The sequence below is a fragment of the Erithacus rubecula genome (assembly GCF_903797595.1).
Source record: "Erithacus rubecula genome assembly, chromosome: 16".
Lineage (NCBI taxonomy): Eukaryota > Metazoa > Chordata > Aves > Passeriformes > Muscicapidae > Erithacus > Erithacus rubecula.
Genome location: NC_136668.1, coordinates 10,094,546 through 10,117,544, shown reverse-complemented (window position 1 = coordinate 10,117,544; position 22,999 = coordinate 10,094,546). Strand labels below are relative to the sequence as shown.

Below are 22,999 nucleotides of genomic sequence, written 5' to 3'. Positions count from 1 at the left end.
TTGTGCTTTAGTGCCAAAACTTTTCTAAAAAAATAGTTAGATTGTTATCCTGTAGCACAAAATACATAAAACATGGTGCTTGGGAGTGCACAACAGAAATACTTTTGTTGTCATACCTGCTGTCACTCTTGGCCTTTTTTGGCTTTTCTGATAGACTTCTGTCCATTGCTGTCAGTGGTAAGGTGACATTGTTTTCTTCAATGTTAGTTTTTACCATCTTTTTAATGCTCTGTTTCAAATGTTGTTGGAGAGTTGTACCTTTTGGGGAGAGGTTAAAGGGAAATGTGGTTATTTTCCTGTGTTGGTAGGATTTTGAAAGGAGTGTGTAGGGTTGTAGGAAAAGACAGCTCTGCATGTGAGTTCTCCTTTGGGCTTGAAATGGAAAGAGAAGCAGCTGTTTCCACAACTCCAGTAAGTGTGACTATGCAAGACTTACACAGCTCATCTCCAGGGTGGAAATTATCTGTTAGAGTATGACAAATGCACTGTAATTAAAAATTGTTTCCCCAAATTGGAGTTTGACTTGAGGACTGAAATAATGTCAACAAAAGAATGATCTTTTTCCTCATATGGGTGTCAGTTGTTGTCAGCAAGAGCTGTTGGTATGTTTGAACTCTCCTGGTGACCTGATGTTATATTCAGGTACTGTAAAGATAATTTTGGAAGAACTCTTGAAGTCTAAAACTAACTGACATATTTTGTACTTCAAATTTTTTATATTCCTCCAAATAAGACACTTTTCTGAAGAAATCAAGTGCCAGGCCTTGGCATAAACACTTGCAGTGAACAAAGTGGTGACATGGATTCATCTGAACTTGCTTTGTGAGATGGTGTCATAGAACTGACAGCACTTCTTCATCCCCTTCCAATTCTGTTGCTGATTTTTTTAGTAACAGGGATTAGTAGCTCCTTTAAAAAGTTTGTCAGTCTTGTTTCATTTCATATATCCTGGGCACAACTGTTTTTAAGACTAGGATGTACAAACTGCCATGATTTTAATTGCCCCAAACTTGCTGTCATGAGTGATAATTTTAGGTACAACTTTATTGAAGAAATAATAAAAAATGGTTTATCTGAAGATGGAAAGTCATTGTCTGACTTCTGGTGATTAAAACACCTGATCACTTGCCTTACTTGAGAATGTAGAAATGTCACATGGTTAAAAAGTGGGATTTCCATCCCTACACACAAGAGGCTTCTAGTTCTTGAGTGTCTTGAGGGTGGGCAGATGATTAGGGAAATGTTTTTTATTGAGAGAGCCATTCCCAAATCTTTCTGAAAAACATACTTTTTCCCCAACAGACTGCAGACATATTAGTGAAATCATGTGATGAAGATGAAGATGTTGATGGAGAAAATAATAGTGAAAGGTTTGTGTTTTTCTGTAGTCATGCAAATCTAGGTGATTAACCTACAGCTTTTTTTTTGTGAACAACCCTGTGTTCTGGGCAAGAGAAATAGAAGAATGAAAATTTATTTTCTTAAAATGTTTTGGCACATTTTATTGCTCTTAATGATTGAAGAATTAATGTTAGGAACAGTGACTAGCCAGAAAACTTTGTTAATTTGCAGCTTTAGTTCAGCACTGATTGAAATTTCAGTTTTCGTTCTGTTGAGTTTTAAAATACTTGCTCTCAATTTGAGAATAAAGGTCTGAGCTGTTTTTATTTCCAGCTTTGTTCAAATCTAGTTGTTGTTTACATTCTACAACTTGAAATTGAATGTGAGGATCAGAGTGGGGAAAAAAGTAATATAACTTTTATCCCCCAGAGTTTTAATCATTGCCTTAAGTAAATATATCACCTGTCTGCTAAAACTGCATGGGGTTTGTAAAAAAATATAAGGGGAGTATATAGTGTTTACTGTCCATTTAAATGATCTATTTAAAATGATAATGAGGTCCATGTCTTCTTTTTAGGGAAAATAGTATATTGCTTGATGGCAATGATAGAATATCTTCAGAGGCATTTCTGGTAAGAGAGATTTCATTTATATACAGATACATTTGTACTTCTTGTAAGATGTGGTGTATTTCTTACACAAATTTAGCTTTTAACCTCTTACAGTGCTTGATGCTGTAAGGCTTTCAGGACTCTGTTAGAGAGCTTATGTCACTTCACAGAAACTTAGGGCAGCAGAGTTTATGCTTATGCATCTCATGTAAGAAATGTTTTGTCATGTAAATAATTGACTGCTGTTGGGCTGTGTGTCTCTATTTGTAATTCCTCAAGCTTGGAAAGATTTTTTTTTTTCCTTAAAATATCTAGAAATGCTGGAACTGATTTAGTACCTGATTTCCAGCACTTAGTGATAATAAAATTGTTCTGTTCTTTAAATGCAGGATTCAAGTAGCAAGACTTGTGATCTTAATGCAAACACTGATTCAGAGGTGTTGGGGGATTGCAGTGTTAATGCTCCTGAGGAGGCTCCAGGTGTCCAAATTCCACATCTGGACCTGAGGAATGTATCTGATGGTGACAAATGGGAAGGTAATTTTCACTCTTTAGCTCACAGTATAGTAAGGGAGGAGTGATAAATAAAACAATTTACAAAAGTTGAAGCAGCAGACAGCAACATGTTCCTGTACACGTGGTAAGATCAACCAAGTCATGACATAGGTCTCATCTTGTTTCAGAACCATCTGCAACTTACTTAAGGACCTTAAAAAAATAAGGAAAAACTACAGAAAGAAAGCAAAAGAGTCCAAGTTTCATTCTAGGGGGCATGTTTGGTTTAGTTTTGGTTTTTTATTGTTTTTAAAGTTCCATGACCCTGAGTCTGTCATCCAAGTCTTTAAAAACATTTAATTTATATAATTTAGTTAAAATTCTCATTGTATCTTGTTTGTCTTTATTAAATGTAGACTATTGAATTAGCTGAATTTGACTTAAAATCACTAATCTGCCAAGCACAGCAGTTCATATTTCAATTTTTCTGAAAAATCTGTCAGTTGTTTTGGTTTCCATGTCATTGGACAACTTGAAGCAGCTCTAAATTTTCAAATAAAAGCTAAAGTTGCAGATGGATATTTTCTGTGCCCCTTCTCCTTCCTCAATTTTCATTTTAGGAAAATGCTTGTAAGAGTTTTCTCTCTGACAAGATTCCCTATGTTTTTGAGTTTATTCTTCACTTCCTTCCAGGCTTAGCAATCCCCTAAGCTTGTGACTTGACTGAATTTTATTGCTCAAATGTCTGGTAATTTTTGTTTTCCTTAAAACAACCATAAGCCCTTTGTAACCAGAGCAAAGTACTCTTGTCAATACCTTCTTTTCAAAATACTTCTCTTTTTGTCTTCCATATATCATGTTTCCTGTGCCTGGTGTTGATATTTGGAGTTCTCACACCTTAAATAATGGAAGTGATCTGAGGTGCTAAACCACTGTGAGATGTCACTGACAGTGGAGTGGCCACAGGCCACTTGTTTCTGATTTGGAAAACTTGCAATACAAGTTGATAGATGTAGTGCTGGTAAACTGTAGTGCAGGGACAGGGTTTTAACTTTCAGCAGGCTCTTCCAGTGAGAACTGTTCTTTGAGATGCCTTTAAGTGTCACAGTAAAACCTTAGCATGACACTGGTAACAAGGAATCACTGCACTTAACTTGTGGTTGCAGTGTTGGAAATGCTGAAATGAGGGAATTAAAGCTGGAATGTGTGTTCTGTAGCAGTGCAGCCCAGAGCTGTCTCTTTTTAGCACATACAGCTTTGTTCTGAGCTCAAGTGCTTGTTAGTTTGTCACTGCTGTTGGCTGTCTTGCAAATTAATTGCCTTCATGAGTCCACACTTCCCTTTTAACCCTTTGATAAATAATGAGGTTTGCAACTCTTGGTTGGCTTCATTTGTTTTGTACAATATTTGCTGGTTGGTGCTCTTGAGTCCTAGCAAACTGCACATTTGCAGTGTCATGGCACAAAGAAGTCAAATTGCAGGCACACAAAGACACTGAGTCCAGATTTTCAGTCCTGCTGTCCAAGTTAAGAGCACTCTAAAGCTAAAAAAAAAAAAAAAAAATTAAAATCCTGTTTGTTTTCAGTGTTTTATTTAGTTTAATTACTTACTTGCACATTATGTTTTGTTGCATCTTCTATTTGTTTTAAGATGACTTAGTATGTATTCTCAGAAGGTTTGTGGTATCCATTTTCATTATTTCCTTGATCTGCTCATGAAATTGCTTTTGGTTTTACTTCCCCAAATAGCTTTATGACTCTTGTTTTGGAAATAAAGCAGCATATCTGTTTATAAATTTATATTATATATTCTTGGTATTAAATCATGGTCTTTGCAAGAGGTCTTATTTCGCTGTGCAGTATTTGAATGTTGACTATTCTTCAGTCCTGTTTAGGGTGGTTATTAGGAACTCAGCCTTCCAAGGCACTGCAAGTCCTTGTGACATTCCACTGAAGTAGAGTGACTTTGTTGAGAAATCTGTACTGGTCCAAATTCTGTTACAAGATTTGATTTATTAAACCCAAAAATAGAAAACTCCAAGGCCTGTATGCAACACAGTTCTTGAAAATCAACATCAAATGCTTGCTGGCCCAAGGTGAAAATGCAGAAAGAATGGTCAATTTATATTTCTGAGTGTTTTTCTGCATTTGCCCTGCTTTTTGGAAATCACCAGCATCTCTATTATTTACAAGCTCTGAGCAAAAACATTGGAGCTTGCCTTCTGTTTGTGTGAGGATGCATGAGTCTCTTATTAAACTGCAATAAGTCTTTACTATTCCTCTGCCAGTTCTTTATAAACCTTTCTAGTAAAAAGTTCAAATTGGCTGAGGACTGAGCATCCTTACCTGCCATGGGAATTGCTTGGAAGCTGAGAGTGCTCAGGGCCTGGTCCAAAAAGATGGGATGTTTTCCCTGATACTGTATCTTCCTGCTTTACATGTTATGTATAGTTTGTTCTGACTGTGCTGTGTGTTCACTTTAGTATTTTTGCCATTCTTTTTCATTTTATTAGCGCCATGCCCTATCACTTTCCCCCTCATTGATTTCAAAACAATGCATCTGCAGAGAGAAGGGGAGGGTAAGTATGGTTCGCCATACGTTCAGTTATCTGCCTTTTGATAGTTGATGGTTTGCTTTCTAACTAACCCTTCACCTGCTGTCCCTTATATCTTGGGAATATTCTGATCTGCAGTTTTTTATTAATTCAAAAAGGTCCCCTTCTTGTATCTTGTACTGTGCAAACAGGCAAGATCACACTGAAAAACAACAAAAAATTTCCCAGCCATACTTAGTAAATGTGCGATGGAAAGCAGGTACAAGGGTTAATTTTTTTTAAAGATTACTTTGTGGGTTTTATTGTTGTTCTGCACACTTTGAACCCAGTTTTCAAATTTCTGATTCGAGCTAGAAAAAAAAAAACAGGCAACCCTGAAAGGAAAAGGGGGGTGGGATTTTAAATTAAAGTAATTGAAAGGCTATATTAGATTTTTTTTAGACAGTGAGAAAACCATGTCAAAGAATTATAAGGGATGTTAGCAAGGAGCTTTTCATAGGGATTTGAAAAAATTGATTGTTTTGGAATCTCCCTCCTAAAATATCACCTTCCACAAATTAAGAAATCTCTTTTTCTCAGTGGTGTCAAGATAAATTTTATCATAAAATCCAAAACACTCCTTGAAAAAGACTTAAGCAAATGGGCATTATACTAAAGAGGTACTGTTAGACTTACCTTCTTCAAAACTAAGAGGACAACCTTTCCAAGTACATGTGTACAGTATGACAGTTTCCACAACAAAATACTGCAATGGACAAGAAGCATATCCTTATTTTATATTTCTGATACATAAATAAGGCTCTTTTAATGCTGTTGAACTGCTCAGAAATGCATACTCCCAAGATACACTTTGAAAAAGGGATCCTAGTGTGCATACTTCATTTCAGTACCTTTTTCTTTCAGTTATATGACAGAATTTGTAGCTTTCTGATGTATTTCACTGTTTTTATTCACTTTGTGTATGACACCACATCCTCTAGAGCATACAAGACTAAGCATTGGGTTCACATTTTTGTTTCGACTCTTGTTTATAGTTCTGTTAACAGAAAAGTGCCATTTTGTGTCTTTTTTTTTTTTATCTTCTAGATCCATTTCCTGCTTTCAAGTCTTGGCAGGAGGACAGTGAATCTGGAGAAGCTCAGCTTTCCCCACAGGCTGGGAGGATGACTAATCATCCATTGGAAGAGGACTGTCACCCCATATTGTCACATCGGAGCTTGGATTTTGGGCAAAGCCAGCGTTTCTTACATGATCCAGAAACGTTAGACTCTTCATCCAAAGCACTTTCTTTTGTTAGGTGTGTATTTTAATGCAGTCTGGTGGGCAGGAAGTGTTGCTGCCAGGATGAAAATACAGCTGTTGGAGATTGTGTGGGCTGTCATGATCTGAGTGAACTGAAGACCAAGGTCAGATGTAACAATGTGTGGCTGTTTGGCTGCCCTGCCTGCCCAGGAACTGCTGGAGTGAGTCAGAGCAGAGGTTCAGCTGGGGTGGGATCATGTCTCTGCAAGTGGCCACTGACAGATGTGGAGGGAAAGAGGATAAAAATAGGACAAGATTGCAGAACTTTCCCTGGCATTTGGTCAGGGCTTTGGACAAATGGCACTTCCTGGGCTGGAAGTATTTATATATTTTGTTTACCAGGCTTTGCTAGACTCTGGTCTGTGATTTTATGTAAGCCCTGTTTTTTTTTAATTTGTTTTTAGCCTCATTTATTGAAGTAGAGTTGTCATTAAACAAGCTGCAGGTTGTGTGAATGAGGCAGTGTGGCTCTCCAAATCTCTAAATAACTAGTGATCTGAACTGTCTGCTACTGTTACTGAGAAAGGGAAGTTGAGAAGAATTTTCATGCTTGTTAGGGAAGAGATAATCTCATAAAAATGAGAAAACCTAAAAGAGGAAGTTGGAACAAGTTTAGAGTTTGTAGTTGTCTGTTTGAAAGATTTATTAATGCAGAAAGATCCTTGTGCAAGTTTTCTCCAATTAGCCACAGAAGATATTTTATAAGTACTGTTAAAATGATGTAGAAGACTGGCATGCAGGAAAGTGCTGATGGTAATAGCTGTCCTCCTCATTCTGAAATTAATAAGGATCTGCTCTAGCAGATTATTAGATTAGTATTGCTAATATCTTGAACTACATAGATGTCACTGGCTGTGTTGAGGGATGTTTCAGGCACCTTGTATAATAAGTGTTCTGGAAAATTCTCATGTTGGTCTTGAAACAAAAATGCAAATATCAAGGAGTTATGTGAAAGATTATATAAAACCAAAACCACATACTTCAGAAGTATTTAAGTAAAATTTAAGAATCTTTTTAGAAAGACTAACAAATTCTGTGGATACTTTTTGGCTTAAGTATCTCTTAACCTGCCTGAGACAGTTGAGTGAAGCTGTTGAAACACCAATGATTGTTCAGTGGTATTTTCTAGTCTGGGCTCTATTCTGTGCCCAGTGCTTGAAGAACAATATAGTAACTTAGATAAATAACCCAGAAAGCTGGCAATTCATGGTACATTGCACTCAAATTCCAAATAAGGTTTTTCTGTTGTGGGTATTAGTGATGTTAGGGAGACAAAAATAACATCACACCTTGAAGGCAGCAGCTCAAAGCAGTTTGAGCAAATAGCTCTGAAAACTTGAAATTACTGGGTTATGAACTGGAGAAAAAAATTAAACTATTCAACTCTTACTTAAATATACATGTTGTTTGCACTCATTTAATTATCTAAATGACATTTTAAAAATGTTTTTAAACAGAACACGAAGAGCATCCTTTAGCTCAAAAGATGACAAAAGGGAAGACAAGACACCTTATCAGCTTGTCAAGAAATTACAGAAAAAAATAAAGCAATTTGAGGAACAGTTTGAAAAAGAGAAAAACAGTAAGGTAGGTTAGCAGTTCTGTTTTTACTCAGGATAAGGACTGCATGGGTGAGCTGAGTGACTCTTGTAGTTCATCACTGAGTAACTGTGTTCACAAATGAGATTTTTGTTACATACTGCTGTCTGCAAAAGGGAGCTGAGCAACAGCAATATTAGCAAATGTGCCAGAATGCCAGAGCCAAAGGAGAAGAGAGTGATGGTTCTGCTGAGAGACTGAGTGTATTTCAGATGAGATGTGTGGAAAAGCAGAAGTGTCTGAACCACTCCATGGTTCAGCTGCTGAAGTTGTTTCAGTTTTGTTTTCCCAAGTGTTGTCCTTATGTTGGTGCTGAGATCTGATCTGATACTGAGTGACATTCCTCTAACTGCTCATATTCCCATCACAAATATTACCAAATCTTGACAGAAGTATTTATAAACAAGATTTAGTGTGTTTGTTCTAATATTTATTTATTCGTATTTTTTCAGCCTTCCTATAGTGATATTGCAGCCAATCCAAAAGTTTTAAAATGGATGACTGAACTTACCAAATTGAGAAAGCAAATAAAAGGTAAGAGATTGCTACAGTTTCTCATTCTCTACCAACACAAGTTATCTTCATGACTGAAATGAAAGTCATTCAGTAAAATTCCACAGAACACAAAAATATTTCATTTCTGCATTTTTCACTATTCAAAAGTCAAATTCTTCTTATTCTTTCATTCTTTAGGAGAGAAATTTTCACTATGCAAGTTGCTATGTTCCTGTATTTGCAGTTAAACAGAGGGTGTTTTTTCTTTTAAACCATTTCTCCCATTTCAGATGCAAAGCAGAGGAGCTCAGAGGGAGAATTCATACCTCAAACACGTCCACGAAGTAACACTCTTCCAAAAAGCTTTGGTTCCTCTCTTGACCAAGAGGATGAAGAAAATGAAGATGAGATGCGGGTTGTGCAGAAAGAGAAGAAGCCCACCAAGGAGGCAACACTTGAACTCATTTTGAAAAGATTAAAGGAGAAACGAGTTGAGAGATGTTTACCAGAAGATATAAAGGTCAGCATAAGGTTATGAATAGACTCTAAGAGAATGAGGGGGAAATAGAGCACTGTCAGACACTTGAGATACCACTTTATCAGCATGATGATACCTCTGGTTAGCAGCCCTTTGTGAGGCCATCATATTTCAGACTCAGTGGGGAAATCATCAAGATGAACCACATTTTCCTTGCTCCATATTAAAATATTTACAAGTATGTGCTGACAATACTGAACAGCTTTAAATGGAAGAAGATTGTATGATGTTAACTAAGCTAAGTTTGGCTTAGGCATCTGTATAGCAAGTAAAAGTGTCTTGTGTTTGATTAAATGCTAATTATTCTTGATAGAAAATGACAAAGGACCATTTGGTAGAAGAGAAAACATCTCTGCAGAAGAGCCTCCTGTATTATGAAAGCCAACATGGACGGCCGGTAATGCTTGGCTTTATTTCAAACTGTGTCATTGTGTGCATAGACAGCAGTAACTCTCAAGCAATAATGAGACCAGAATTTAATGCTGGTGTGGGGGTTCTTCTTTTTCCTTTTCCAAAACACAAAGGTATCTATTGGCCTCCATGTTGCCATCTGAGGAACTTGCTGCATTGACTTCTAAAAAAAAAAAGAAAAAAGTATGTATTAATAGGCCCCCTTTTCAGAAATCAGCAGGTTATTGGAATGTGCAAAGTGATGGGTGTCATTTGGTGCCTTATATGTCTGTGAGGCAAAGAGATGTCTTAAAAATAAACAAGATTATTGAATTTCCTGTGAAAAGACCGGAAAGGTTATTCTGGATTTTGCAGAAACAGAAATGAAAAGACAGTTCCCACCCCCCTTCTCTACAGTTCATCTTTTTCTTTTTTTCCCTTTCATTTCTGTAGAACCATCATCATAGCCAGGCACACATCTTTTCCCCCAGTTCTTGGTCCCTTTTTTGCCTCTTTTCCATGGATATTTAAAGGCAGAGTTTTTGCCTGTGCTGCTGCTCCCCTAGTTTTTAGGAAGTGTTTAAATCTTCTCCCTGAATAATACAGTGAGAGAGAATGAAAAAGCACCCACTTACTCCCTTTTATCTGCATAAATCCCCTTTCATACACACAATTTAAGGTAGTTTTGTATTCCTAGTTGGAGTGTTGGTGGCCTGGCAGGAGAAGCACACGGTTTTGTGTTTGCTTGTCTGTGATTGAGTGACCAGTATAATTAATTCTGTGGTTTCTCTGCCTCTAGGTTACTAGAGAAGAAAGACATATTGTGAAGCCACTTTATGACAGATACAGACTTGTAAAACAAATGTTAACTAGAGCAAGCATTACTCCTATTCTTGTGAGTAAAACAAATGCTGTTTCTATTTGCTTTCCCACTTTTGAACTGTAAGGCTGCCTTTAGAAGAGCTAGTAACACTCTTCTGTGAAACACCTTTTTTGTGGAAGATACAAGATATTGTTGTCATTGTGCTTGAGGCATTTGATTGATTTACTGCTGAGAACAGAGCAGTTCCATGCTGTCTGTGGCCTTGATGGCTCTTGGGAATTAAATAGTTCTCTGTGCAAGTGAGCTGTGCTAACTTACTGTGGTTGTGATGTTCCCAAGTGCCTGTGCTAGGTATGGATCCACAGGACATGCTGTACTTTTAGTCCTCCCCAGAATAGTAACACCAGTTGCAGTGCAGGTTGCTGTCAGCAGAGGCTTGAGTGACAGGATTGCCATCAGAACCATTTCATTCCTTCATGCTTCCCCAGAGAGAGACCTGTTACCAGCACCTGTGGGCCTGCAGCATCTGTACAATATCTGTGGGTTTTCTTCATTGTGTTTTCACTTCATTTCCTTCTGGATTTTCTGTCCTCTCTCTGTGGTCTTCTAAGAGATGAGGAAGGAAAAGTTTTCATGCTGTGCAAAGAAATTGATGTAACCTTGTTTATAGTACTTGTAAAGCTGCTGGGGAATTACAGCCAGCTGGTTTGTTCTGCATGAGCCATAACCCAAGGCTTGCATGCTGACCCAGACTTGCAAAATACCTGTTTGGATGTTGGCTGCTAACCATTTTGGAAGCAAGAGACTGCATAGCTGACATGAGATAATCTCTTTGCATACAGACAGTTCTTCCCAGACACAGGTAGCTGGGCTTACTCAGCAGGAACTTAATCTGCTGTTACATTGTCACTGACAGTCCTTAAGGTGCAGTACATTGAGATAAAAGGGCCAGGTCAAGATCCTGCCTTTCTTGCACGTACGTTTGTTTGGGGTTTTTTTTGGTGTCTCTTCTTAATGAGAAGTATGATTTGCCTCACAGTCAAGTTTAAAGGCTTTTATATCAGAATCCCTTTCTGAACTCCATAAACACAGGTTGCTCTTAGACACCAATGTGTTTCTCTGTGAGTCACAGCTTTTTGGTAGTGCCCTTGACTGATTGAGCTCTATCCCATCTGCCCCCTGAGGAATCTGACTCTTCAGCTGAGATGGGTTTTATATTCTGGGTAGCCTTATGACTGTACCAGTCATTTTGTTTTTTTGGCTGTGAAATAAATGGATGGGTGATAGCCCACCAGAAGGATTTTAAATCCAGGAGACATGTCAGTAGCATGATTCCTAATCTGTGCTGTAGGCAACACCTGTAAAATCTTTTTCACAAGTTTTTGCTTTTGAAACCTATAAGAAATATGAGGAATTCTCTCTTACTGCCAAGGATTGTTCAGTGGTAGCATCTAAGTAGTCTATATTCAGTGCCAGATATTTCAAGAATGGATTTTTATGTTTATATGACAATTGATTCCATCTCTTACTGTATCCTGGTACACTAATGACATGCACTGAAGCCTGTATGGCAATGTCCAGAGAAGCAGGAGACTATTTACCTTTCATGAACTAAAGTTTTTGACAGGTCATTGTCTGTGTGGCTTTTGTGTTTCACCCTTTTCCTGTCCAGAGACCATCTGTTGGTATTGCCTCTGCTGTCTGGGGATAAGGGATGAGCAGGACATTATGGCAGGTGTGCAATGGGAACCTGGACAGCACAGAGACACCTGCTTTAGGCTGGAGTTCAAAGGATTTTCACTCTGAGGTGGCAACAGATAGCTGTGATTTCACACTTCCAACTACATGGCTTCAGAAGGGTCTGGAAAAGGAACCTGACAGGATTATTCCCAATAGATGCCTGGCAGGAGATGACCAGCTCTGACCTCTGACTGTGCTTTGAATTGGGAGGAACAAGACTAAATACAAAATTCAGAGCTATCGTTGCACTTTATGATTTTTCTACAATCATGGACAGAGCAAATGCTTAAAAGTATAAGTCTGAAAAGGAATATTTAAAAATAAATTGAAAGCTACAACATTTATTTCTGTGTCAAGGATACCTTGGGTATCTGAGCTTTTTGGGTTGTATGGTTATTTTGTTTGTGCTCTGTAAGTATGATTGCAGTCTTCTATTCATCTCTAAGAGGAAATACTGGGTGACATCAACGTAATTCTGACTTCAAACAGCACTTGGTATCTTACTGTACATTTTGAAACAAATTTCCATTTTTTCAGGGATCTCCATCAACCAAGAGGCGGGGGCAGATGTTACAGCCCATTATTGAAGGTGAAACTGCCCATTTTTTTGAAGAAATTAAGGTAGGTACAGTGCATTTTAAAAAATACTTTCCAGCACTTGTAATAGGGAACTAAAATACATCATATTTGTTTTGAATTTCTGTTTTCACTTCCAGGAAGAAGAGGAGGAGAGTGATGGTTTTTCTGCAGACCTGAGTGATATCTTAAAAACTGCTGCCCAAACACAGCCCATTCTAAGCCCAGTTGAAAACTCTGAGTCTGATATTGAAGATGGTCAAGAGAAACTCACCCGGGACCTGAGGCTCTCCAGCACCCGAGCTGCTTCTATGTATGGACAATTAAGTGGATAATTTAATTATAGTAGTTGTAATTATTGTAGTTAGAATCATGATACTAAATCTCTGATGTTGGGTAGAAGGGAGTGACATGTTCAGCACTTCTCAGGAAATGTTTGGATTGAATGAGTGTTCTTTGCTCTGACATGTCTGACTAAGATCTTTTTGTACTGAGTGAATTATTTAGTATCTTCTAAACCTTCTTCAGCCTTGCTTGAGCTGTGTAGACAGCAGAAAATTTATACCCCTTTATTAACTGCTAGTTTGTTCTCAATATTTCACTTTCAAACTGACAGCATGTTCCTTATGAGCCAGACAAATAAATTATTAGTGCAGCTAGCTCAGTTATTTCTGAGGAATTTAAATTCTATTGTATGGCAAACATATTTTTCTTTCACTTGAAATTTTTAGGCCTGAATTATTGGAGCAACTGTGGAAAGCCAGAGCTGAGAAAAAGAAGCTACGTAAGACATTACGAGAATTTGAAGAGGAGTTTTATCAGCAGAATGGAAGGTTTGTTTAGCACAAAACCAGGTTTTTTGATGCTGAGCTGCAGTCTCATAGCCAAGTATATTTTCTAACTTTGAATGTTGTCAGCTGGAATCTGATCTGTTTTGATCTGCTGTGAATAATCTCCTGAGGGAGATAACTTAGTATATTTTTAACAGCTCAATTAAAAAAATATAGCATTTAAAAATACCTGCTAAAAAGTATGATTAAAAAAAAAAAGTCAAAACATATTATCCCTGTTCTGTAACATAGGGCAGGAAATCTGCCTATTTGCCTCTTGTTCTAGTAGGTCAGTTCTGGTAGTGGATATTTGCTTTTCCAGTAAGGATTTTTTTTATAATTTTTATTCTTCTCCATGTTGTTGAGTTCTTCTAGGCTTCTTACTAAAATTTGTTTTGCCATTAATTGGATTGCATTGCTGCCCAAGATATCTCATGAACAAAACTAAGAACCCTCCCAAGAGGTCACTATCTTGACTGGCAAATGCTCTCACTTGACTGTGCCTTCTCCTGTTTTTCTTCTGAATTACAAACTCCTGGACAACTGGTCACCCAAATTCCAGGAACATGGCTTCACTGAGCACTTACTGAATTTGGGACAAAACTTCTTTTGCCTTCAATGGCAAATAATGAGGTTAATCATATTAATAGATTATTTATTATAGTCCAGTAAGAATAATGCTCTCCTGCCAATTTGTGGCTCAATCTACTTACAGTAAAAAATGTAGATTGACTTAAATTTGTCTTTTCCTGTAGTGTGTACACAGGATCTGAAATTAAACTCCTCATATCCTGTTAGTAAAATCTCAGGAGAGCTTAGGGCAATGGTTATTATCCTGTGCTGCAGCAGTTGTGCTGAATAAATGTTGCTGGGTTCTCAGTTCAGTTTTTTAGGTGATGGCAGTTTCAACTGCAATGAACTAAAATATAATGTCATGCCTGTTATTAGTGAACAAGCTGCCAATAATGTTTTCATCTGCCTGTAGCTGCTTCTGTGTTTGGCTTGCTGCAGAATGGAGGATTTAGTTGAAATTTTGATGTTTTTCTTTTTACAGAAATGTGCAGAAAGAAGATCGGGTCCCAATGCTGGATGAGTACAGGGAGTACAAGAAAATCAAAGCCAAACTGAGGCTGTTAGAAGTTCTTATCAGCAAGCAAGATTCTTCAAAATCAATTTAAAGTATATTCCTCCAACCTGTTGAGTAACATGCTGTTTCCATGTACTACCCCTGTACTTATTGGGTGCTTGTGTTCATGTGTCATGCACTGTTGAAAGAATCCAGTTTGTGCACTTTACTATGGTGCCATTAGGACATGTTTGAAGGGTAAGTAGGTCCTGTCTAGAGAGCAAATAAGGTTTCTGAGTTTGAGACTGCTCTATCCAACTTTAGCAAACACAGTTTCCATCGAAGTTTTGTATTCCAGATGGATCCATCCTGTTCCAAAACAACCATAGCTTTTTTTTTTTTCCTTTGGCATTCAAGAACTTTGAGACTTTTGTTATTACCAACCTTTTGCATTGTTGAAGAAATTATTAATATTGTAATGCTACACTGAACTACTCCTCTTGCCTAAAAAAATCAGCAAATTAAGGGTACAGCTCTTAATTCTTGGAACACTTAAACAGACTGTAATTCCTTTCAAAGGACTGCTGTGGAACAACTTTGATTTTTTTTTGTATTCTAAATTGCACCTATACACAGTAATAATTAACGCCTATGGATTTTGCTCATTAGCGGTCACGTTTCCTCCTTGCTAAAGATGACAGTGGACAAACCAGAAAGTGACCTTTTCTTAGTGGCTTTTAAACCTTGGAAAACTGAAAAATTCAATCACATGCTGCCTACAGGACTCATGTCATTGTTGTTCATTTGATCCCTTTTTCGGTTGTTATCAGCCAGTGGTGACGTAGTGTTTGGGCTGAATTGGATACGGCATCTCCGCTTTCAGAAGATGTGAGCAGCACGGTGAACACTGTGGTGTTTGGGAAATCTGCTGGTGCTCAGACTTGTGTGGCTCCACAGAAAGGAGCTGGCTTAGGGCAGTTAAAATCCCACTGTACCTGAAATGAGTATGGTGTCAAGGGCTAAAATCAGTGTAGTTAACACGCACCACAGGGAGAACCGATGGTTTGGAGTGGAACGATTACTGCTGTTTATCACGGTTTTGTTTTACAGTTGGAGAATAAAAATACATTATCTAATCCTTACGATGTAAGCAACACAGTTTATGGGCCTTGCATGATTTAGCTTCAGAGTTGAATCTAAATAATGTTTTGAGTATCACATCTGCTGTTCTGAGTGATGATTTAGGGACTAGCTTTGCTCTGCAGCAGCCATCTGCAGCTGTTTCTGATCTGGCAAAATCAAAATGTTAATTTCAGCTGGTGCTTTCTCAGTTTTTTGGTTTCTTTTATTTCAGTGTATCAGTTTGATTGTGGCCATGTTTTGCATGCACCTACTCTCACTGCATGTTTTTATGACTGGCTAATGTCAACATAGCAATGATTCACTCTGCTTTATGAAAGACCAAAAATGAACTTTCTCATGATGTAAGAAATGGCTCACACGTAACCTCAGAGACTTGCTGTTCTGTCATGAAGCATATGAAATAGGTTGCAAGTAGGATTTTTTAGTGCTCAGATTTCATTTGTGTACTGTAGAGTACTTCTTGGTTTGTTTTACTCTGCTTGTAGGCATGTAATTTTGGAATTCAGAAAAAAAAGCACTAAAACTATTGAGCACTGGTGGTATGCCTTTTTTTTTTTTCTTTTCTTTTTTTTTTTTAACTGCAAAGTGATCTGGGACCTTAGAGAATTATGAGGTTAAACTAGTCTTGAGACCATTTACCAATTTTATTCAGTTCCATTGTGCAATGTACACTTCAGTTCCTTTTCTATCAGTCTGCAGACACGGGTGTATCCAAACATTGAAACTAATGTGTACTGTATAGTGTTGTACATGAATGTTTGTGTTTTATATACCACATGCAAAATGTCAATATGCACTATTTAAATGTTTTAAATAATATATTCCTCCTTTATAATGCTTAAATCTATATGATTCCAATATTTTTATAAGTGAGTGAGTGATCAGACTGGTTCCAATTCAGAATTAACAGCTGCTTTGTGTTTGTTATGCAGTGTTTGGCTGTTTATTCAGTATAGTAGATAAGCATGGCAACAGTTATGCTGAGTGTGTTTTGTGCCATCCTTGTTGAGCAATAAATAAATGGTAGAACTAGGCATTTTGTGATATAAGTTTTACTTTGGTAAAAGCAAAACCTATATATCTATATGGATATATAGATATGGATTATATATAACTAAACCAGATATAATTGCATTGCTATGTCTGGTGCTCATTGTATAGACTTTTATAATAAAAGTACCTTAACCTTTATTGTCCTGTATCTTTGTTTCTCATCACGCTTTCTCCTCCACTGCCGTGAGTGCTGAGTCCTTGCTGCTGCTGTTTGTTTGCAGGGGCGGGTCCAGTCCAGGCTCTGCCCTGGGGGTGGCTCGGGTGAAGCTGCAGCCGCTGAGCCGTGTCCTAGCGTGCGGGCTGTGCGGGACAGGGCCCGGCAGCTGCTGCACTGACACCTTGGCTCAGGCTTGGCTGGGTTCAGCTCCTGCTGGGAGGGATGCAGGAGCACGCTGGGGCTCCTTCCTGCCCCACAGCTGCAGGCTGCGAGTCGGTGGGGAGGGAGCCACCACTGGGACAGTGACAACTGACCCTGCCGGTGACTGCCCCCTCCGCTGAGCACGGGTGTGTCTCTATCCATGGGGATCTCCCATCCCTGGAATCAGCAGCAGTTACTGCTGTTTGTGGCCAGGAAACACTGCTCTTGTGCACTGCTGTACAGACCAGAGGATGCTTTTTCTCTGAAGCAAACAGCCTTTATTGCATAGCAGGTAGTTGTGAGTTCACAGAAAGTGATGAAGGTTTTTAAAGCTGGCTCTTGTGTTGTATTCTGTGAAAATCCACCTCTCTTCAGCATGGCAGAACTCCTGAAGGTGAAGATTCTGCTTGTGGATCTGTGGCACTGCAGGTAAATGGGAACAGGAAAACAGGAAGTTGAGGGAGCAAGTGAGGGAGAGGAGATGGAAGGCAGCCTTGGGCTTGTTCTTTGGTTGGGACAGAATAACCTTCCCTCTGATCACACAGCCTTTCTCTGAAAATGGGAAAGAAATTCTTAGGACATTGGCCTGAAGAATGAACAAGGTTCCTACAGAAATGTGCTACAGTCCCCCGTTTTTCCTGAATTACATTATTTATTCAATGAAGCTTGCTGTGATCAGGATGCTAATAAGAAAACAAAAATCCCACAAAGTCTGGTTTAGTGGGAACTGTTGCAAATCGATGTGCACTGAACTAAGATTTTAGTGAGGGATATAAGGGTTTGAACACTATTAGTCAAAATGGAGGAGAAGCATGTCTTTGAGGGTGCAAAAAGCTCAGTTTTATTAGAAAAATCTATTACTGGAGAACCAGTTCTGAGAAATGCAAGTCTTGATTTTTTCTTCTTCAAACAGATTTGCCCGAGCCGTTGTGTCACTGCAGGGCAAAAAGCTTGCAGGGAAAAGCCAGGCAGGGTGTGGAGAGGGTGTCCTGTGCCCTAGGGGTGGGATGAGTGCTTGAAAGCTTTTTTGGGAGAGGAAATGTGTCCAAAGGTTTTGAGGCTCTGTATGAGAGGGCTGCCAGGAGGGGGAAAGGTTGGGGGTGGCAAAGGTGCCACACACCTGCTTTCCTGCTGTCAGACTACTGAGTAATCAGGATAAACACATCCTCAGTGACCTGTGTGTTCTGGGACAAGTGTCCTGGGCTCCTGCCTGACAACATGATCCCTTTGGAGGGGAAGGGAAAAGGGGTTTAGTTTTTAAAACTGTTTTTTTTAGAAGAGAGCAAAGGGCTTGTCTTGGCCAGGAGGCCAAAGAACAGTCAGTGCCCCCTGGCAGGGGTCCTGTGTGCCCTGGCTGTGCTGCTGGGTTGGAAGGCTCCTTATGTAGCAGCATAATAATGTAGGACATGGCTTTAAAACAGACAAATTCTACGAGTAGTTGTAAGATCCAGAACCTTTGGGGGCTGGGCTGTGACATGTCGTGCAGGAGCCAGGATGTGCCGCAGCAGAATTTGGGACGGACAGGGCGGTGCAGCGGGCACTGAATCCCGGGGCTGGCTCCGGGTTCTCCTGTGGCATCGTCCGGATGGCGCCTGGACACGAGTTTTCCTTGTCCTGCAGCTGAGTCCTAGCGAGGAACAGCCAGCAGTGACCGCCCGGGCGTGCACAGCCTCTGGCCTGCAGGTAGCTTGTCTCTAGGGCTGCGGGAATGGGGGAATTGAGGAGTTGAAGGATGCTCCCGGCGATCCGGGTGGAGCGAAGCGCCCTCTGCTGCCGACAGCCGCGAGAGTCGGGACTTCTCCGGAAAGCTGGAATTTATTCTTATTTCTCTGAAGGTAACAGATACCTGCGGTAGGGCTTGTTGAGAGAGAAGCATTAACCTCGGAGCAGGGGTGGGGAGGGAGCAGGTCCGGGCTGTGCTGGATCCGCTCCCTCGGGCACAGGGCTGAGTCCCAGAGCTGCCCGGACAGGGCACAGGAGCTGCTGCCATCCCTGCCCAGAGCTCCAGCACGGCTGGGCAGCTCCTCTGGGAACGGCTCCTGAAAGCTTCACAGAAATGACCCCGAAGCAGTGGCTGGTTATACATTTATTGACAGTCCGGCTCCTCTTGGCCATAAGGAGAAGACAGGCAGGGGTGGAGTTGGTTTTAATCAAACTGTGTGAACAGTTTGAGCTCAGACATTTTGCTGTACCCTCTTTCCTGAAGCGTTACTAAATCCTTCCCTTCCTAAGGGCAGATGTTGTCAGTCAGCATAAAAGGACTTAAAATTTCTTAAAATCACCGACTTTGTGCAGTTCCTCTGCCTCTGGGGTTGTCGCTCGGCGAGGTTTCAGCAAGGACAGCGCTCCTGGGAACGGCATCTGCAGGAGCAGAATGCCACACCTGCAGGAATGCTGCCCTGGAGATTCCCTCCGAGCTCTGACTCTCTGTCCTCGGACGCTGGATACCCTTGATGGAGTTCCTTCCACTCCCGTAGATTTGGTAACTCCAAATTCAACACCAGAGGGATTTAAAAAGGAAAAAAAAAAAAAAAAAAAAAAGAAGTCTCAAATAAAGCCGGCATGGCTGACTGGGACCCCTGTGCCACACTCACTCCTGCTGCTTTGTAGGGAGAAATGTTCCACATCTGGCTGAAAGCAGACTTTCCTTCTGGCCCTTCCAAAAAGACAGGATATAGAAACACACATTTCTTTTCAAAGTGAAGAGAGATGGCGGGGACTGTTGTGCAGTAATGTTTACAGCCAGCCTGGGGGCTTTTCCCTTTCTTCTTGAAGAAGTGATTTTAAAATAAAAATATGTTGTACAGACAAAGACTTACCCCAGCTATGGAACTGGAACAAAGACTGCTGGAAACCTTTTAGCAAAGCAAAGGGAAGTTGCAGTAATATTTCTTCTTGCTGTAGATGTAGCCTGTGACCCAATAGATTGCTGTGAAACTTGTTTGTTTTCCATACATATGTTTCTGGTTAATGTTTGGGCAGATGTCCAGCTCACAACTTTATACAATTGCTAAAACTTGCTGATCTCACCCTGCTGCCAATTCTGCTGTTGCTGTGTGTGACCTGGCCTGAACAAGCTTTTATTTGATTTTATGGGCATAATTGGTGATTTTTCTTTATTTATAGGTTTAGCTTTTGCTATTCCTATGATGTTAAAAATAGTATCCTGTGGAGAAATAGCTTTTGTAAGTCACAGTAGGGGCAACTGTGACTCCTTTTGTATTCTTCAACTTCCAAAATGCAACCAGCAGTTTTTAAGATTATAGGAAAGAATAAAGCCTACCTTTTCCTTAGCACTGTCTCCATTGGTTTGGCCCTAGAGCACCTGGTTAGGAACAAAGGTAGTTCCTAATTTTGGAGAAGCTTGGACTCTCTGTCCAGAGGTCAGCAGATATATTTGCAAATAAAAATCCAGTTAAATTAGGTGTCCCATCATGAAGGCAGTCCTGAATTGAGGTCAGAACATTTTATCTTCTTCTGCAGTTAAGAAGCAGCTACTTTTTTCATAGCTTTTGGATACCAAACTATGACTGCCCTCCTCTCTTACAGGCTGTCTATACAGGTCATACCTGCCTAACACTGGGTCTAGGAAAAGGCTGAGCTTGGGGATGCTCTTTGCCTGCAGTGATTTCCCAGCTGCTTCAATGGAGACAGCTGCCCACGAGCAAAAATTTTTTTTAGATGAGCTTGGAATTTGCATGACCCATGTTCACGTGGGGGAGGTAATTCTAAACTCCTCTGGAATCTTATAAACAGAATTCTCCCTTTGAGCTCCACCTTTGCAACTCACCCATGAAAAGGTAGAAGTGAACATTTGTGCTGTTCTCAGGAGCACTGTGATTCCTGAGCACAAAGGGAATACAGGCCAATACTTTTATCCAGGGAAGAAAGATGTTTACAGCATGTTTGCAACTTGTTGTTGGACAGAACTTAGCAGGATGCCAGGAAATTGCAGGCTGGGCAGGCATGGGCATCTTCCTTTATTAGGGACCCTTCTGCAGGGCAGTGGGTGATGGAGGCAAGGCCAAGGATGGATCCTGAGTGAAGGCAGACCCAGGGACACTCCAGCAGCTCCCTGCCCTCTCTTCAGGCTGCCATTTTCACAGGGCACACTGGATTTGCTTCAAAAGGCCCTTGGTTAGATTTGAAGAACCTGATCTTTTTGGCTGTTTTGTCCTAAGCTGTGTGTGTGAGACTTTACTGGCCAAACCTCTTGTATTTGTGCTGTGGCAGTTCTGGGCTTGTGCTGTGTCACACACACACATTCCAGATTTCCTGTGCCAGCTCTGCTGTGCTCCAGCCCTTCCATGGTCTGAGAGGATTCAGGGTAAAACAAACACAATAATGAGCAGGGGGGACAGAGCCACAGCAGCCAGAAAGGGTTTTGTGTGCTGCACCCTGATCTGTGCAGCCTCCTCAGGGTAGGACAAGTTAGTCTGAGTCTAACCAGGCACAGACTGGGGCTCTTCTGCCTCGTTGCCTCTTTAGCCAGTGCTGGCCTAGGCTGGCAACCAGAGATGAAAGCCAAGGTAACTCACCCCCACAACAGTGAATGCAGCCATGTCTAGGCACTTCTGAAGCATTTCTTTCTCAGTTTTACTGTCTTTGTAGCTCCCTAGATTAAGGGTGCAATGACAAAGAGGCAACAGGAGACTTGGCAAGGACACAGGAATTCATCACAACGTGTGACTGGTCTGATGGACTTGACGTGGGAGGGGTATGGGGACCTGAGAACAGCCTCAGGGTCAGGGAAAAAACTGGGGGCTGGTGATAAACACAATCCCTTTGAATCATCCCGGGCTTTAATTGCCTAATATTGCTAATAACAGGGACTAATAATATAATCTTTGGTCTTGAAAAAGGCTAAGAAGTGTTTTCCAACAACCAGCAGCAAACAGTGTACAGACCAGATACCAACTACTGCCAAAACATGGGAAGGATGGATCTGGGTCTGCTCCCTGATCTAACTGGATTTCTGCATTTTCAATGAATTGCTGTCTTGGCAGCTGCTACCTGAGGAAAAGTGGCTGCAAATGCCTGAGGTGCCCAGCCTTTGTTTGTGTCTTTATGGAAGCACCATGCCTCAGTAAATTGGATTTCACACATAGTAAAGGTAAGAGCTCACCTGATTATCCAGAAGAAGTTTACATAAGCATTACATCTTGATAAATACATATACGTGTATGTTTATGAAATGCAAACACAGGGATGATTAATGCAGCTCTGGTTCCTCTGGAGAGCCAGCTGCTCTGCCTGACAGACATCAACTTCTGCTTTGATTTGGGTGAAGATATCTCCTCCACTGCTGGGCCAGCCCATAGATCCCAGTTCCATGGGATAATGAGGGGGCTGAGATCTATTTGCACCTCTCAGAAAAGGGAAAACAAAGCAGCTCAGCTTATGGAACTCAAACTGATGTAAGCCTGAACTTTTATTTTGTGATCCTTGTTAGTTCTTGTGTTCTCATGCATAGAAAACTGACCACTTAAAACAGACCTTGAAATAACAGTTTTCTTTACATGAAGTACTCACAAAATACACAGCCTTAACATATTCCCAGTGCATTTATTTAGTTGCTCAGTACCTTCACAAAACATCAATTACTTATTAATCTGGATTTCACCCAACATGGGCCCGACAGTTTGTTACTTTAAAACCTTATTTCATTACCTTAAATGAAATAACTCTGGTTTACATAGTTCATTGTTATTTAGGCATATTCATGTGTCAAGCCAGTGCTAAATGAACTGTGTGAAGCAGAGCCTTTCCACAGTATTTTTGCCTGATTCCAATTTATAAATATGTGATTTAAATTCAGGCCTCCTATAATTGATTTCTCCAGAGATGATAGAGGAGATAGGAGCATAAACATGTGCCTCTGCTCAGCTGGGCTCACTCTTTCCAGTTCTTCCTGTCTCTCTGCTATGGATTTCCCATGCCAAATACCCATCTTTAATGTTGGCACAAAAACAAATCCATGGTTTATCTCAATGTAAACAAGAGAAAAGCTCAGCTAATTGCACTCATGGCTCTTACTGACTGCAGAATTGTGGCACTTTCAGAAACATTTCTGTACTCAGGCAGG

General features: G+C 40.2%; 1 protein-coding gene across 7 annotated transcripts in view; it reads left to right on the top strand.

Annotated features, from left to right (window-relative positions):
- The window catches only part of FAM13B (family with sequence similarity 13 member B), a 43,984-nt gene extending 27,290 nt beyond the window's left edge, over window positions 1-16,694 (top strand). For 3 of the 7 annotated variants that reach the window (XM_079320183.1, XM_079320182.1, XM_079320186.1), the window contains 13 exons: window positions 1,303-1,370; window positions 1,919-1,973; window positions 2,342-2,489; window positions 6,088-6,298; window positions 7,761-7,890; window positions 8,355-8,436; window positions 8,688-8,917; window positions 9,249-9,332; window positions 10,125-10,220; window positions 12,426-12,509; window positions 12,605-12,777; window positions 13,196-13,297; window positions 14,349-16,694. In XM_079320183.1, coding sequence (XP_079176309.1) covers window positions 1,303-1,370; window positions 1,919-1,973; window positions 2,342-2,489; window positions 6,088-6,298; window positions 7,761-7,890; window positions 8,355-8,436; window positions 8,688-8,917; window positions 9,249-9,332; window positions 10,125-10,220; window positions 12,426-12,509; window positions 12,605-12,777; window positions 13,196-13,297; window positions 14,349-14,472 — 1,587 coding nt within the window. In that variant the 3' untranslated portion in view covers window positions 14,473-16,694. The other 4 variants (XM_079320181.1, XM_079320180.1, XM_079320184.1 and 1 more) reach the window with 3 other exon arrangements.
- The last annotated feature ends 6,305 nt before the right edge of the window (window positions 16,695-22,999 follow it).